Source organism: Arachis duranensis, chromosome 6, assembly GCF_000817695.3.
Source record: "Arachis duranensis cultivar V14167 chromosome 6, aradu.V14167.gnm2.J7QH, whole genome shotgun sequence".
Lineage (NCBI taxonomy): Eukaryota > Viridiplantae > Streptophyta > Magnoliopsida > Fabales > Fabaceae > Arachis > Arachis duranensis.
In genome coordinates this window covers 106,571,744-106,588,942 of record NC_029777.3, presented here as the reverse complement: position 1 = coordinate 106,588,942, position 17,199 = coordinate 106,571,744, and the positions used below count along the sequence as shown (strand labels likewise).

Below are 17,199 nucleotides of genomic sequence, written 5' to 3'. Positions count from 1 at the left end.
CAATCAAGCCTTACACTGAATGATAGTTTACAGAATAATATTCTCCATTATTTCTTTTGCGCATAAAGAAAGTGTTGAAATGGATGGATCAACAATAATGAAATGAGAGAAATTTATAGATATAGAGTACATACAACATGCAGCTACGTACTCAATAGACACAACTTTTCAAATAGTTATAACTTTTCAACAGATATAATTTTTCAAATAGTTGCAACCTTTTAAAAGGCATAACTTTTGAATAAGGCACAACTCTATGAAGAGATATAACTCTTCAAAATAGCTTTTCACATATTTTGAAAATGGTAGAAACTCAGGTGCAGTCTACTTTACATGAAGTTGATAACTGAGAGTTGTTAGATGATTTGACTGATTTGACTAAATGTTCATCTAATAGCTCTCAACTATCAACTTCATGTGAAATCGACTGCACCTGAGTTTTCACCTTTGAAAATATATCTCACAATCCCTAAAGCACTGTCACGGGACCTCCATCAGACTTCAATTCACCAACCATCAGCACCGTCGCAGAACTTTCATCAACCACAATGAGCAGACGTTGCAGAGCGCGAGGACGCAATCTCCGATGAGGATTAGACTCCATTGCTTTGCAAGAAGATTGGAGGAGAATTTCATGTGGTTGCTGTCGCCGGAAAAACAGAAGATGGAGAGTTTGTTGAGGACCACCGCCGATGACTTCAACGCCTAATTTTGCAATGTTACCTGTCAAACTCTTCATCTCCTCTCTCATTTTCTATTACCCTTTCATCATTGTTGCTGGTGCTGTTGTTGTTGGAGAATGTAGAAAGGAACAGAGACGAAATGGTGGACTTTCAACTTGCGGATTGAATTTGTTGCTTTGGATCTATTTCTTTTGCGATGATGTGGTTGCGTTGGCTCAGTTGGTTTCTAGTTATTCTCTATTTGATGTGTTCTGTTACTGTTGTTGTTGGTGTCTCTGTTGTAACAACACGTATGTTTCAGAAAGAGAATAATGTAATGATGATACAGACGATGATAAGGGTAATTTGGAATCTTTATGTAATTTTGTAGTGTTTGGGTAATTTTGTTGTACAAAATTCATATTTTATGAGTACAAATAATAATTTCCTTCTTCTATAGGTAAATGTTTCAACGTTTTCAACTCTGGTGGATAAAAATAATAGTTTACTCTATATGATAACTTAAAAGAACTCCGATAGGGAGACAATGAAGAATCTTTACAATATGTATAATGGGTGGCATATTTAGCCTAATACATATAAAAAAATAAAAAACACTCCACAAATTACCTAAATAAAAATTTCACTTAATTATTCCAAAAAAATAACCATCTCAAATCCTAATTTACCAAAATCTTTCACTCCAATACCTTCTTCTTTTCCATCCGGTTGCCACCCCACCTTCATCAATAATCATCCCACTTCACCGTCGTTGTTTGGCTTGCCACACTCGCCACTGGCGTCGCTCACCCATGGACGGACAGAAGGGTGGGCGAGTGGAGGTCTCGGCCCCCAACTTTTTTTAAAAAAATTAATAGTAATAAGTTATTATGTATAATTTAATTTAAAAAATATTTAGTATTTAGTCTAGTATAAATAAAAGTCTAGTCTAATTTAAATATTAATGATTTTTAATATCTAAAAACTAAGTAACAATATTAAAAAAATCTAAAAAAATATATTATTACTAATATTGTTTAATTAAATAAAAAATTTTAAATCTCATGAAGTTAATTCTTTTTCTTCTTGTGACTATCTTTTTTTTTCATTTGGTATTAATTCTCTCTATCTCAACTGCTACAACTAAGAGATATTTTTCAATTATGAATATTGTGAAAAATAACTTAGAAACAAAATAAAAGATGAATTTCTTACTAATTGTCTTTTAATTATATTGAAAAAAATTGTTGAAAATTTTGACACAAATTCTATTATTGATGAATTTTATGATACGAAGAATCAACCACTTCGTTAGTAAAAAGTATACACATATTTTTTGTACTTTAAAATATATTTTCTATCGGTATATTTTTGTAATACATCTTATATTATATCATTTTTCTTTACATAATTTTTAATATTATATGTGTTATTGGCCCCCATGATATCATTTCTGGATCCGTCCCGCGCTCACCCCTAGTGAAAATAACCATCCACTTGAGGATAAAAATAATCATCCGCATACCTAATAAATTGAACATCTAACATATTTTAATTATATATATTATATAACTAAATCCAATTCAATCAAAATAATCACTCACATAAGAATTAAAATAACCATCCGCATCCGCATACCTACTAAAATGATCATCTTAAACTGGCCATTGAAGTAGCTTCACTGAAAGGTCGTGTTAAAAACAACGCAATGACTAACTCTGCTGCTCCTCCTTCAATGGTTCGACAACTAATCGGATGCGGGCCAAAAATCAATGTTTTGTCGTCTAGTGCCTTAGCCAGGCGGGAAGATTTACCTTTGTTATGGAGGGATAGCGATGTCAGGTGAGATTTCGGGTGGTGTCAGCAGGAGGCTGCGGTGGTATAACGGGGGTGCAGCAGCGCGAAGTGAGATCGGAGAATAATGACGGCACATTTTAGACGTGTATGGGAGGTTATTGTGAGATTAGCAATAAACCAATAATCGTACATAATATGAATGCATTTAAATGCTAATTTTAATTTTTTAAATTTTAAAATTTAAAATTAAATCATTAATTAATAAACTAATTTTTAATTTTAATTTTATCTTTTTTTTTAATTTATTATACACATTGTATATTAAAATGATTGACTCCCAATACTTTTTCTAACTTAAAACACTTACAGGCCCGAGGGATATATAATAGGCTTTCGCCACACATATCTCATCTTATGTAATTTGACCCATATAAAATTGTGGTAGTGAGATAATTGCTTTTGGGTCTAACATCTCAATTTATAGTTTTTGTTTGTTGCACATCAAAAAAGATAAACACGATATAATCAATATCATTTAATCGTTTTTTGTGGTACTGGTTTTTTTTTTTTTTGGTGACTAAAAAGAAAAGAAAGAAAAAAGAGACAAAACCAAATTAATTGGCTAGGGTCATATCTAAATCTATTAGATGTTGAAACTCACTCCATGGTTGGCTCCAATTCGAGTGAATGTCCACGACAGAAGCAGCTGCTTTAGCCATACAATCTGCAACACTATTTGCAGTCCTCTGAATTAAAAGAATAAAGACTTTCCAATTCCAATTCATAACCTCCTGAATATGCTTTGCCAAATCCCATTCCGGAATATCCTTACTAAGCATTCTTTGGTTTACCAAGAAAAGAGCTTCTAAACAGTCTGTTTCACAAATAACCTCACGAAATCCACTCTCCCAAGCAAGAAGTAAACCTCTCCAAATTGCATACAATTCAGCAAAAAGAACACTACACACTTCGACTTTTCCAGTGCAACCTTTCAACCAACATCCATCAGGATTGCGAATAATACAACCAAAACCAGCATAGCCAGAAGGAGCAAACCAACTAGCATCACAATTCAATTTAACAGAATGAACTGGAGGTGGAACCCAATGCAAACAAAGTGAAAGAGAAGACAGAGATTGATGCATAGCAAAAATAGTGTGAAACTCCCTTACTGAACTACGAATCAAACTCACCACTTTACTAATATAACCTTTAAAAGGTCAATAATTAATATATACCGATAATTTAACCTTTAAAAGGTCAATAATTCAATAAGCTGGTCGCTACAAAATTATCATGCTAAGAAATTAGTCTCTTAACATATCGTTATTAATACTAAGTAAATGATAAATGATTTGATATAATAATTAATATATAACAGAAGGCCAGAAGCCATCATTAAGATGCATTATATTTAACTAATAAAATATATGTAAGATATATCGATGAATTATATCTCAAATGATATAGTCTTTTCATACTCATCTAAGAGGTTGCGATTTCGAGTTTTCCTATATTTGATAAAATAAATAAATAAATATGTGAGATATATTTGCTAGCATTTTAGCGGGATTATTGATTTGACAATTTTTATTTTCACTAAAAACAGAAAATAAACTTGAAAATATGTTTGATGGTATATTAATGAAAATATTTTTACAAAATAAACACACACATGTAATTACGTTTTGAGAATTTTCATAAAAATAATGCAGCATAATATATATAAACTCTTTCGGTTTTCTCTTACGGTATCAAAATATTCAATGTCAATTATTATTCATAATTTTAACCTGTATTATTGCTATTATTAATTTTTTTTATCTTTTTTATCCAAATTTTAATTAATTTATCTAAATAGAAATATCATTGTATATAAATATCAAAGTTTATCGAGCAACAAAATTTGTCTTTCTAAAAATTTAATGGAATTTCTTTGTATAAATTGTATTCTTGCAATCTTAGCCTTGTGCATATTATAGTGTGACAAATGGGTAACATTTTTATATGCCCTCAAGACAGCAACCTTTTCACTGCAGCTACGTACTTTACATGGATCCTGTTTACAAATTCTATTCTTCTAATAAAACTATAAATTGTAGTAAGAGAGTTTCTCATTCAACAATCTGCCCAACTGCAACCGGGAGTTTTTTGAACATGCATCTCTCTCATCAATTCTCTTACTTGTGCTGATCCTTCCCAGTCCTCAGAAGTTGCAAGTATGTTGGATAATTGTATGTAAGCACTTGAATTCTCAGGATCAAGCTGAATAATTCGCTCTGCGGCCTTCTTGCCAAGATTCTTGTTTCCATGGGATATGCAACCTCTAAGCACTGACAACCACATGTTTGCATCAGCCTGGAAAGGGATTTCTTCAATTATATCCATTGCTTCTGCGAAACAACCGGCACGAGCGAAAAGGTCTACCATGCAAGAGTAATGTTCGATTCCTGGACTTATGTTATAGTTATGCTTCATAGCATGGAACAGCTTCCTTCCTTCTTCAACCAAACCACAGTGATCACAGGCTGAAAGAACCCCAGTAAAAGTAATGGCAGAAGGCCTCACACTGGCATACCCCATTTCGGTAAAGAGGGTCAGTGCCTCAGTTCCATATCCATTTGTGGCATATCCTATCAACATTGTGTTCCATGAAACTTCATCAGTTTTGATCATGCCATCAAAAACTTTACGTCCTAACTCAACAAATCCACACTTACAATAAAAGTCAACGAGGGAGGTTGAAATGATCTGGTTGGATTCAAGCCCAATGGTGATGACTTTAGCAAATACCTGCTCCCCAAGTTCAAGCGATGATTTACTGGCACAGGCACTGAGAACACTGGAAAAGCTAAACTCGTCCATTTTTAAGTCGAGCTTGTTCATCTGACAAAAAATATCCAACGCTTCGCCTGGACATGCATTCTGAGTTAGTCCAACTAAGATTGAATTCCAAGAAATCAATGTCTTACTAGGCATATTGTTAAAAATACTTTTAGCATCTTCAATTCTTCCACAGTTTGAATATAAAGTGATCATAGTATTAAGCAAGATTGTATCATAAGCTTTTAGCTCAGTAAACAACTTGCAAGCATCATAAGGGCTTTGACACTTGGAATATGCATCAAGCAAAGCACTAGCCACTACAATATCATCAATCACCCCAAATTTACAACCATGAGCATGCATTTGCTTAACAAGCTCAATCATAAGTAAGGTGCTGGTAGCACTCAAAATGTTTGCAAGTGTGGAGATGTCGGCCCTGACTCCATTCCTGCGCATTTTATTGAAGAGAGCCAGTGCTTCCAATTCCTCACTGTTGGATACATAACCTGAAATAACCGAATTCCACAGAACACTACATGGTCCAACAACCCCATCAAAAACCCTCCTTGCCTCTCTCATTCTGCCAGCATTTGCGTAACCAGAGACCAAAGCACACACTGAGAACTCATCCACATCCTTAACAATACCCACAACTCGAGAAGCACTATCCAAATCACCACACTTCCCATAAAAATTAACCAGTGAGCTGCACATCACCTTGTCAAGCTCCACACCATCAACCAAAACTCGAGCATGCACCTGCTTCCCACAATTCAGCGCCACCAACTCGGCACACGCACCAAGAACAGTTGCCAACACAAAAGAATCCCTGTGCACAACCTCCAAAGGATCCAAATTCATATCCCTGAATAACAACAGTGCCTTCCCCGGATAACCATTTCGAGAATAACCATGAATCATGGAATTCCACACGAGCTCACTCCTCTGGGGCATGGCACTGAACAAGGAGTGAGCCACATCAAGGTCCCCGGCTTTTGCAAACGAGGAAACTAGCATGGTCCAGGAATAATGATTCTTGTGAGGCATGGTACAGAACAAGTTCAAGGACATGTCCCTTTGGCCAGAGTTGATGTAAGCCTGCAGGAGTGTACTCCATGAGAAGGCATTTGTTTGAGGCATTTCGTCGAACAAGCGGCGTGCCTCATTGATGGAGCCTAATCTGGAATACAGTTGGAGGAGGCGATTGGCGACAGTTATGGAGGAGCTGAGGATGCCAGCTTTGAGGAATACGAGGTGGAGTTGTCTACCTTGGTGGATGTTGATGTGGATGTTGCCGGAGTGAAGCGTCCAGACCAAGGCATGCAAATCCATACCCATAATACTTTGCACTGCACCTATAAAGTGAATTCATAGTGTCCTCAACATTTGCTTTATATCAAACTAATGCATTAATCCACTTTTTTGTAAAGTAAATATAAATAATAAATTTGAGATTAGTCAAGATAGTAAGTATATTACATTAAAAGTAAAAGCTCATAGGTTCAACTCTTAGACTTAGAAATTAATGGGGATATTGGAAGGAGTTGAGACAAATTTTCTTTTCCAAAATGTCCATCATATATGTATAGTATAGAAGTATAGATATAGAAGGCAAAAAACGTGGAAATAGAAAAAAATTCTCCCTTCTTTTACAGTAATTTTAGCGGATGGCTATTGACAAATATAAATTTGTATCTAAACCATCTTTCTATTTATAATATATAACAATAAGAGAGAATGAAGTAGTCTTATATTAGAAATTAAGAATTTTCCAAATAAGTTTTTAAAAAATTTATTGTTTTTTGAAATAATAAAAACATAGGAATTTTATAAAATTTAACACAGAAGTCATGATAACCAATAAAGATATTTTGGATACAACAACAACAAAGCCTTAAGTCATTATAATCAATAAAGATATTTTGGATACAACAACAACAACAAAGCCTTGTCCCACTAGGTGGGATTGGCTACATGAATCAAATGACGTTATTGTACTCTGTCAAGTGTCATGTATCATGTCTACAGAGAGACCGTTTACATGCAGATCTCGTTTGACCACCTCATGGATGGTCTTCTTAGGTCTTCCTCTGCCTTTCACCCCTTGTCCATCTTTCATCTCATCCACCCTCCTGACTGGGTGTTCTGCCGGTCTTCTTCTCACATGTCCAAACCACCTGAGACGCAATTCAACCATCTTTTCCACAATGTGTGCTACTCCAACTCTTTCTCTTATATCTTCGTTACTTATTTTATCCAATCGCATATGATCACCAAGGTTCTGAAAACCGGTTCGGACTGGCCTGTCGAACCGATTGAACCGTGAATTGCACATAAAGACGACTCGGGCAAATAGCAAAACCGGGGATTTTGAAAACCAGAATTGAACCAGTGAACTGACCAATAACTGGTCAGTCGAACCGAACCGTGACCCGGCCGATTTTTTGGCTGGGTAGCCAAACGTTGCCGTTTCAGCCTCTGCTTAGCCCTAAATCCCTAATTCGATCCTAAATTCCCAATCTCGTCGATCTTCCAGCATCCAGAAGTGAGAACGCCTCTCTTAGACTCTCACACGACAGGGGTTCTGTGACTCATCGAGCTCGTCGTCCGGTCGTCCCTCACCTCCGTCCACCAACCACCTCGTGCCGCCGCCGTCGTTCCTTCGAACAGCCACCTCCATCGCGCAGCAGCCGTCGTTCCTTCGAAGGTGCTCCACCACTGCTTGGTCACTTGGTGTCTCTGTCTCCCTGTTGCATGCTCTGTTGAAGGCATCTTTGAACTTCCAGGTAATTTTTTTTAGATACGATTATTTGATTGAATAAATGTTGCATGTCTTTGTCTCCCTGATGAGTATGTTTAAATAGTTGTTTGATTTTGTGAAGCTCTGTGAACTGAAGTCACTGAAGTGTGAACTGATGAATTATTATATACTGATATAGTGATACTGATATGTGATTTACTGATATTTTATTTTTCTTTGAATTGTGAAGTGTTAAACTGTGAACTGATTCAACTGATCCTGCTAAACTGAACTGTGAACTTTGGTTAATAATTGTTGTTTACTGATTACTGAAACTAAACTGATTTTGCTTTGTTTACTGAACTGGATTTTGTTTGTTGAATAATTGTGAATAATTTTGAATAATTTTGGATGTTGTTTGTTGTGAACTTGAGATTATTGGGTTGGAGTGGGTTGTTGTGATATAGAAATTGAAAAAAAAAATTATTATTTGATTGCTGGTAATGTTTAGGTATGGATGAGAGTATCAACCAAGAACTACCTAGGAATAATAATGCTGAAAATAATTCTATTTCGAATGAACCTTCTCTTCCTCCCAGATCTAACGAAAGTCAATCACAAACTTCTAATGTTCGGGGGAAAACTGATCCTACTTGGAGATATGTTGCTTTACAAAATATAAATGGAAAACCGCATTACCAATGCTTATTTTGTGTGAGTACTTTTGGGGATGGGGGATTAATAGAATGAAAAAGCATTTGGCGAAGATAGGTGGAGACATTAAGAAGTTCTATGATCCCGCATGATGTAGAAAAACAAATGGAAGGTTTATTGAAAGAGATTCAGAAAAGTAAAACTAGTAAAAGGAAAGTAAGTTTCAATGAAGAGGATACTAATGAGATTGAGGATGCAATTGATGAAGCAATAGCGCAAGAAGAACAACAAACTCCAAGTCAGTTACCAACTAAGGAGGTGATTGGAGGCGATCCAAAAAAGAAAGCAAAAACCATTATTCCTCCTATATTTGCACCAAGAACAACTCCAGGAAGTCAACCGAGTCTGAAAAGTGTGTTTCAAAACAAAAAGGCGCTTCATGAAGTTGATAAGCGATTGGCCAGATGGCTTTTGGATTGTAAGATTTCTTTCAATGCGATTATGTCACCCTTTTTTTAAGATATGTTGGATGGTATTACTGGCATTGGGCCTGGTTATAAAGGTCCTTCTTATGATAAGCTGAGGGTTAACTTATTAGCTGATCTCAAAAGGGAGTGTCAAATAGTTGTTGATAGCTATAGGTCAGCTTGGAAAGAAACTGGATGTACCCTCATGGCTAATGGTTGGACATATCAAAGACAAAGAACGTTGATTTGGTTTATTGTTCAAAAGGGTTGTGCTTTGTGAAATCTGTAGATGCTTCAAATGTGGTAAAAAATGCTTTAAACTTGTGTGACTTGTTTTCGGAGGTGATTGAATGGATTTGGACCTGATAATATTATTCATGTAGTGACATATAATGCCGCGAATTATGTTGCTGCTGGTAGACTTATTAATAAGAAACTTGAAAATATTCACTGGTCACCTTGTGTTGCTCATTACTTGAATCTTATTCTAAAAGATATAAGCAGCATGCCACATATTTCTAACCTTGCAACAAGTGCTTCGAAGATTACTGTGTTTGTGTATAATCATATGGTGTTCTTGTCCTGGCTAAGACAAAGAACTGATTAGAAGGAGATTGTTCATCCAGGTGTAACTCGTTTTGCCACTGTCTTAATCACATTGAAGAGTAACTTTGAGTGCAAATCGAATTTACAAGCATTGGTTGTTGATACACACTTTACCGAATATAAATTAAGGAGTGCTAATGGTAGAGCTGTGAGTGCAATTATCCTAGATAATAATAAATTTTGGGATGATTGTTTTACTGCATGCAAAATTGTGAGTTCGTTAATTAAATTGCTGAGGTTGGTAGATGCCGATGATAAACCATCATTGGAAATTGTTTATGAAGGTATGTTGAGGTAAGAAAATGGAATCAAAGAAATGTTTAAGCATAGTAAGGCTGCATATCAACCTTACACAGAGATTATCAACTCAAGATGGGACAAACATTTGAAAAAAAATCTTCATGTAGCAACTTATTTCTTGAATCCCGCTTGCTTTTTTAATGAAAATTATAAAGAAGCACCTGATGTCATGCGAGGTTTACTTGATCTTGTTACATTGCATTGCAAGGTTAATAATTTAGATTCAGTTGAGGCAATGAAAGAAATACACTTATATAGAGATCGAAAGGAAAGCTTTGATAGGCTGAAGCTTTTCGAAGTGCAAAAAACCTTCAACCTGGTAATAATATCTATTTGATAATAACTTATTTAGTTATTTACTTATTTTATGTTTTCGGTTCCTTAATTTGATAACTAATACTTGAGCTATGGGATTGTAACTTGTAGATGAATGGTGGAGGTTGTTTGGTGGTTCTGCTCCATGTTTACAAAACATGACAGTTTGCATTCTTAGTCAAGCATCTGCTTCTTCAGGGTGTGAAAGGAATTGAAGTCTTTTTGATCAAATTCATACAAAAAGAAGGAATAGATTGGAGCATGATAGGCTAAGTGATATTGTGTATGTTACATATAATTTGCATCTTAAATCAAGGTAATATATATTTCATCCTTTCATTTCATATCATTAGATTTTTTGTAGTTAATATACTAGACTTATCATATATTGTATTTAATTTGTTAGGACGGAAAGAAAAAAAAAGAAAGCAAAAGGTGCAATATGATCCAATCGATATTGAAAGTATTGATATGGTTGACTTTTGGGTGACGGAATAGGTCGTTGAAAGAGTCTGATCTTCCAAGTAATATTGAAAACTTGCTTGATGAGTATTATAGTTTATTGATCAGACAATAAATTACAATAGCTTTGATCTTTAATTTATTGATGTGTTATGTTTTGTTAGATGAGATTGATGCTGATTTAGATCAAGGTGGTGGTGGTGGTAGTAGTACATTTTATGTTGCACCACTTGCTTTTTCTGGTCCAAGTAGTGGAAATGAAGGTGATGATATCAACGACGCAAATTTGCAACAATTATGGCAGATTTTGATAATTGATGACAAACTTGAATCATTTTATGTTTAATTGGTTGTTTTGTTATTTGACTTTTAAACTTGTATTTGAATGAGATTATAACATTTTGGTTTATGTAGTACTTTTAATTTGAATGATATTTTAAAGTTTACATTAGACTATAATTATATTTTAATGTGTTTATTTATATTTTATTTATTATTTTATTATAAAATGATTTACTCGGTTTAACCACAGTCGAACCGATTGAACCTATAAATCAGTGAACTAGTAGCTAGAGTGGTTCGATGATCATTTCGGTTCTCAGAACGTTGATGACCATTCATCCATCTCAACATCTTCATCTCTGCCACACTCAACTTATGTTTGTGTTCCCCTTTGGCTGCCCAACACTCCATACTATAAAGCATAGCCGGTCTTATAGCAGTGCGGTAGAATTTACATTTAAGTTTTAAAGGTACTTTTTTGTCGCATATAAAACCAAATGCACTTCGCCATTTTGACCAACCTGCTTGGATCCTATGATTTACATCCTGTTCAATCTCTCCATTATCTTGTATGATGCACCAAAGATACTTAAAACTTTTAAATTTTATAGAATATTTTCTCCAATCTTCACCTCTATATTAGGGTTTTCCTTTCTCAAACTGAACTTACATTCCATATATTCCGTCTTGCTACGGCTTATGCGCAGACGATACACTTCTAGAGCTTCTCCCCATAAGTCCAACTTCTTATTTAGATCTTCTCTTGACTCTCTCATAAGAACGATATCATCGGCAAAAAGTATGCACTATGACACAGGCTCTTGGATGTGCTCTGTGAGTACTTCTAAGACTAATGTGAAAAGGTATGGACTTAAGGATGATCTCTGGTGTAATCCTATATTAACAGGAAATTCCTCTGTCACACCACCTTGAGTCTTCACACTAGTTGTGACCCCATCATACATGTCTTTAATTGTACGAATATATGTGATCTTTATTCTCCTCTTTTCTAAAATCTTCCATAAGACCTTTCTTAGCACCCTATCGTACGTTTTTTCCAAATCAATAAACACCATATGTAGATCCCTTTTATTACTACGATACTTCTTCATCATTCTTTTTAACAGGTATATCCCTTTTATTACTAATGCCCTGCCATTTTTCATCTGCTTTTACCTCGAAGTCTTGTATCCTTCGATAGTAGTCAAAGTTTTTGATCTTCTTCCCTTGTGCATAACCGACCAAGGCTCGGAAGAATCTTCTGTCCTTCATTAAATAATTCGTAGAAGTAGCTCTTCCACCTTTCATTAATCTTCTCCTCTTGAGCCAGCACATCTCCTTCCTTATCCCTTATGCACTTAACCTGATCCAAATCTCTCATTCTTCTTTCACGGATCTTTGTGATTCTATATATACATTTTTCTCCTTTTTTTGTACCTAAAGACTGGTAGAGACCCTCATATGCTCTTATTCTTTCTTCACTTACAGCTACTTTTGTCTTTTTCTTAGTCGCCTTATATTTTTCTCAATTATCTACATTGCGGCATAAATATCACTCTTTAAAGTACTCCCTTTTATCTTTATCTTTTTTTATACACTCGCATTTCACCACCAGGACAAAAATACAAAAATTATGTATAAATAATAGAATATGAAAGAAAAGAAAAAGAATCGTGTTGAAAGAAAAAAAAAAAGAAAAAAAGAAAAAAAGATATACAACAGCATGCCAACAACAAAAGGAGAAGAAAAAAAGAGGGGAAAAAAAAGCATAAAAGGGATTTGTTTGAGATTTGGTCGAAAAGAGGCTTATGCTGTTAAAAAATTGGCAGGTACTATTTATACTAATACTACATTATCTTAATGGCAAAATTAACAATTTCTTATTCACTCATCTTTATTCCATATTGTTACACCAATAAGGGTTGTTAGAGAAGACATATAATTTAATAGAGTTTAGTAATTAAATATCATATTTAAAATAAACATTGACTCTCATATTATAACTAATATATTTAAGAAATAAAAAATTAATAACACTTAAATTTAATTAAAAAGATTGTTGCTATAATTGATGATTACACAATGCTTACACTTTAGGGTCTTCCATGCAGGTTTTGCTTTGAAGTTTTGTTTGAGTCCTGTAATTGCATACAAACTTGCATGGAAAAGGATGCAAAAGTAATTAAAGAAAGGCACGCCTTAAACCTTTTCTTGGGAGTGTGCATAAAAGTAATGCAAATTGTTGACAAAGAAATATCAGAAAGGGGAGTTGGTATTTGATTGGTACTGTTCCATTGTCTACAAAGTGTGTAATGATTGTTCTAAACTGCAGCTCGGGCGACTAAAAAAGAAAAATAACACTGTTTGCAAATATGCAATCCTTTTCATTGGTTAACACCCACAACTTGATGAATGTCTTTCATTATGCTTCCTTAATCCTTAGGTTTGAAATTAACAAATTTGGTTAAATATTCAATACAGGTTAGTTTTTACTTTTTACCAGCTCTCCTATAATTTGAGGTAGGTAGTTCATATCTATTCACTTGCACACACAGCTCTCTTTTTCTTGCTCTCTCATTCATGCTGAGTTCAAAATTGTTTTGTCCCTCTCTTCACTTTCCTCAGTCTTCTCTTGTAAATTACTTAGCTATAATGATTAGATTACAATTTAGACTAATATTGATGCTGAATTCTTACATAACTATTTTTTTCTATGTCGTTGGTGAAGTGGCTGGCAAGGAGGAGCCCAAAAAGTTTAAAAGGAGCCATGAAAGTGATGGAAGGTGTATTCTTGTAGCTCTAGAGGATAATAAGAATATCTAATCTATATTATTATCCAAATAATGCTACTCTAGTTGAGTTTCTACAGATGCCTAATACTTTTTTACTTATAATGCAGACACAACAGAATAAATTGGACCTTATTTGACGACTTTGCAGAGCAAATTGTGCTTCAAATTGACAAAAATAGTATCGAATGTCTTATTGAAGTGCTGCAGCTGTTCAAAGCCAAAAAATCAAAATAGTGAGATTTACGAAAACGAAAAAATTGACATGCATATAACTGTGTACTGTGTTGAAAAGTGTAAACATTTTTCATAAGTTAATATAATTCATAAATAATAAAAATCCTAAAGAATCGACCAAAGTCTGCAATCCAAAGACAAATATCAAAGTTTATCATCATTCATCAATGATCAAAATCCACAGAGTCTTGTTGAATATTTCCTATTCAAGCATATTATCTATACCTAATCCAATTTCCACCTACAGCAACAACACATTGATACCGGCAACAGCAATTTGATCAACAATCAGCAACAACAACACATTTATAACAAATTTGACTAATAGCAATAGCAAAATTAACACTTAGCAACAACAAAAGCATTAATCAACGATAAAAATTAACCGACTCTATAGTAGCAACAAATACGATGAGAAATCAAGATTAGAAGAATCAAAGCCGTTGGAAGATTTGATTGAGGCATACCTTCCGCGAGGGAAACTCAGTCGGCAACAAGCTCACGAACATGGGAAATAGCAGCTCTAGCCTTGGGTGTGTAGATGCTCAAATGGAAGGGTTGAGTCCTGCTCTTAGAGCAACTCCAATGCTAAGAAATAGAGTTCCTCTTCTGACATATGGGGACTCAATTACCATTGGAGTGAAAAGGGAAAGAAGGCTCTTCACGGGGATCAAGGTTGAGAGTCCCTCTAAGCAGGGACTTGCAACAACCAATAAAATCATGTCATGTGGTAAGTTAATAAAAAAATAAAAAATATATTAAATATATATTAAATACTTATATATCTATTTAATTAATTATTTATATTAATTATTTAATAATTAGTTATATTAAATTATAATTAATATAAATAATTATGTTAAATCAATATCAAATATTATTTATATTGTTATATTAAATCATAATTAATTAAATTTATTTTACATAAAAAATAAATTTAATTTTTACATATTATAAAATAATTTTTAGTTACTACGGGAGATGGTCTTAAGTCTTAACTAGTGTTTTGAATCTAACATGCAGCTTTCGATGTGTGCACTTGGAAACAGTTTTAAATACACAGTTCAAATAAGATAAATATAAGATAAATGGACAAATCGATAGTCACTTTTTGATTTGGGAATATTTAAGTTCGTAATTTAAAAATATATTTAAGTCTCTAATCTCTTTAAAATTTAGACATATAAATTTTTGAATTTAATTTATCTTATTTTAAAATTTTTTTATATATGTACATCTCTATTAACCAGGTTAGTATAATAAAAATTATATTTAGTTTTTTTGTTAGATCTAATAAACTCAAGTAAACATAAAGAATCAATATATTCAAGTTTTGAAAAGACAAAAAATTTAAATATATTTTAAAATTTTTGAAGATTTAAATATTTACGAATTAAAAGATGAATTACATATTTATTTTTTTTTCTAAATATAATAAACAATTATCAAAGTCATGTTCTAAATATAGATGATATTACCTATATCAGTCTTAACTTTTAAGTTGAGTTATTTTATCATGCGATTGCTAAACAACTTTAAGAGTTTAATAACTATTTTATACAAATAAATATTTACTTTTTTGTATAATTTATTTGAATAGTTAAATTTTTGACACTTCATAGTTAATATAAAATTTTCGTATTAGATGCATATTTATTCTTAATATATAAAAATAGATATATAGGTTTACTTACATTACTTTTAAGTTATTTTTCTTCTTTTACTAACACCATGTCAGCACCAATGCTTACTTGGCAAAATTTTAGAATCCATCACTCAAATCTTGCCAAATCAACTTTTATTTTTCACATAAAAAAAACACAAAAAATAACTAAAAAACACAATAAAAACCAACAAGTTAACTTTTTCGAAATCAATCTTTATTTCTAAAACAACAAAAATACAAATTAACATTTACCCTAACAAAAAGCTCTCAAAACTAAAGAGCTTATTACATTTCTCAAACCCTCACCCTCTTAGCACCTCTCCGTACTAAAATCCTATTTCCTCCATTCTCTTCCGGTCCCATCCTATTTCTTCCATCCTCTTCCGGTCTATGAGCCATTGTTTTTTCCTCAAAACAAATTGTACATCGCGATGTCCATCTCCGGCGGAGCCGCATTGCATAAATTGCAGAAACCAGGGCAAACCCCATTCCTCCTCTTGCGTTTCTCTGCCAGAGCTCGATTCTGGGTCTCAGAACAACGTCACCATTCGACGCCACCAACGTAGAAAATTTATCTCAGGTATCTTCCTAAAGATTTTTAACTTTGCCGTTTACTCTTCTCATTGTTCAATATCATTTTCAATAGTCCTATTTATTTGTTATAAATAATAACATTTTAATTGTGAACTCATTGCAAGTAGCACAAGTTTATGTATTCCTCTTTTGTAAACGGTTCTCCAGAGCTCGATTTTGGGTCTTAGACCAACGTCGGCGCTGCCAACGTAGGAAATTTGTATCCGGTATCTTCCTAAAGATTTTTAACTTTGCCGTTTACTCTTCTCATTATTCAATATCATTTTCAATAGTCCTATTTATTTATTATAAATAATAACATTTTAATTATGAACTCATTGCAAGTAGCACAAATTTATATATTCCTCTTTTGTAAACCGTTCTGTCCAACACTCACAACTAAAATTAATGTACATTTAAAATTATTACTCCTTATATACTATCGATTGCAATATTTCATCATCAATTTATAAATTGTTATTTTACATGCAGAGTTTTCTTCCACAATTTACATTTACGTGTTCTTCTTTTTCTAATTGTTATTCCACATGTGCAGGATTGTTTCCACAATTTACTTAGAATGGATTATCATTCTTTGACTCTGTCTTATTTTCTTTGTTGTAAAAGTATTTGCAGTGGTAATGATAGACCGGAAGAGTTAATACCCAAAATTGTTAGATGAAAATCAACCAATCACTATTTCGTAAAATATTTTAAAAAAATTAAAACAAAAAACTCTTATCTATTATTATTCAATTGAAACATCAAGTACTAATTAAATGCAATAAATAGTGGCGGATCCAAAAATCTTATAAAGAAGGGC

The 17,199-nt window shown here is 33.5% G+C and overlaps 2 protein-coding genes across 2 annotated transcripts; one reads left to right on the top strand and one right to left on the bottom strand.

Moving 5' to 3' along the window:
- Positions 1 to 4,374: 4,374 nt before the first annotated feature.
- LOC107495524 (putative pentatricopeptide repeat-containing protein At1g77010, mitochondrial) lies at positions 4,375 to 13,296 on the bottom strand. Its single transcript, XM_016116668.3, has 2 exons — positions 13,202 to 13,296; positions 4,375 to 6,640 (listed from the first exon to the last, which is right to left on the bottom strand). The coding sequence occupies exon 2, from the start codon at positions 6,621 to 6,623 to the stop codon at positions 4,578 to 4,580; it is 2,046 nt and encodes a 681-aa protein (XP_015972154.1). The 5' UTR covers positions 6,624 to 6,640; positions 13,202 to 13,296; the 3' UTR covers positions 4,375 to 4,577.
- On the top strand, positions 8,845 to 11,175 carry LOC107495478 (uncharacterized). The gene is made up of 5 exons (XM_016116626.1): positions 8,845 to 9,157; positions 9,200 to 9,361; positions 9,530 to 9,717; positions 9,811 to 10,036; positions 10,994 to 11,175. The coding sequence occupies exons 1-5, from the start codon at positions 8,845 to 8,847 to the stop codon at positions 11,173 to 11,175; spliced, it is 1,071 nt and encodes a 356-aa protein (XP_015972112.1).
- Positions 13,297 to 17,199: the final 3,903 nt, after the last annotated feature.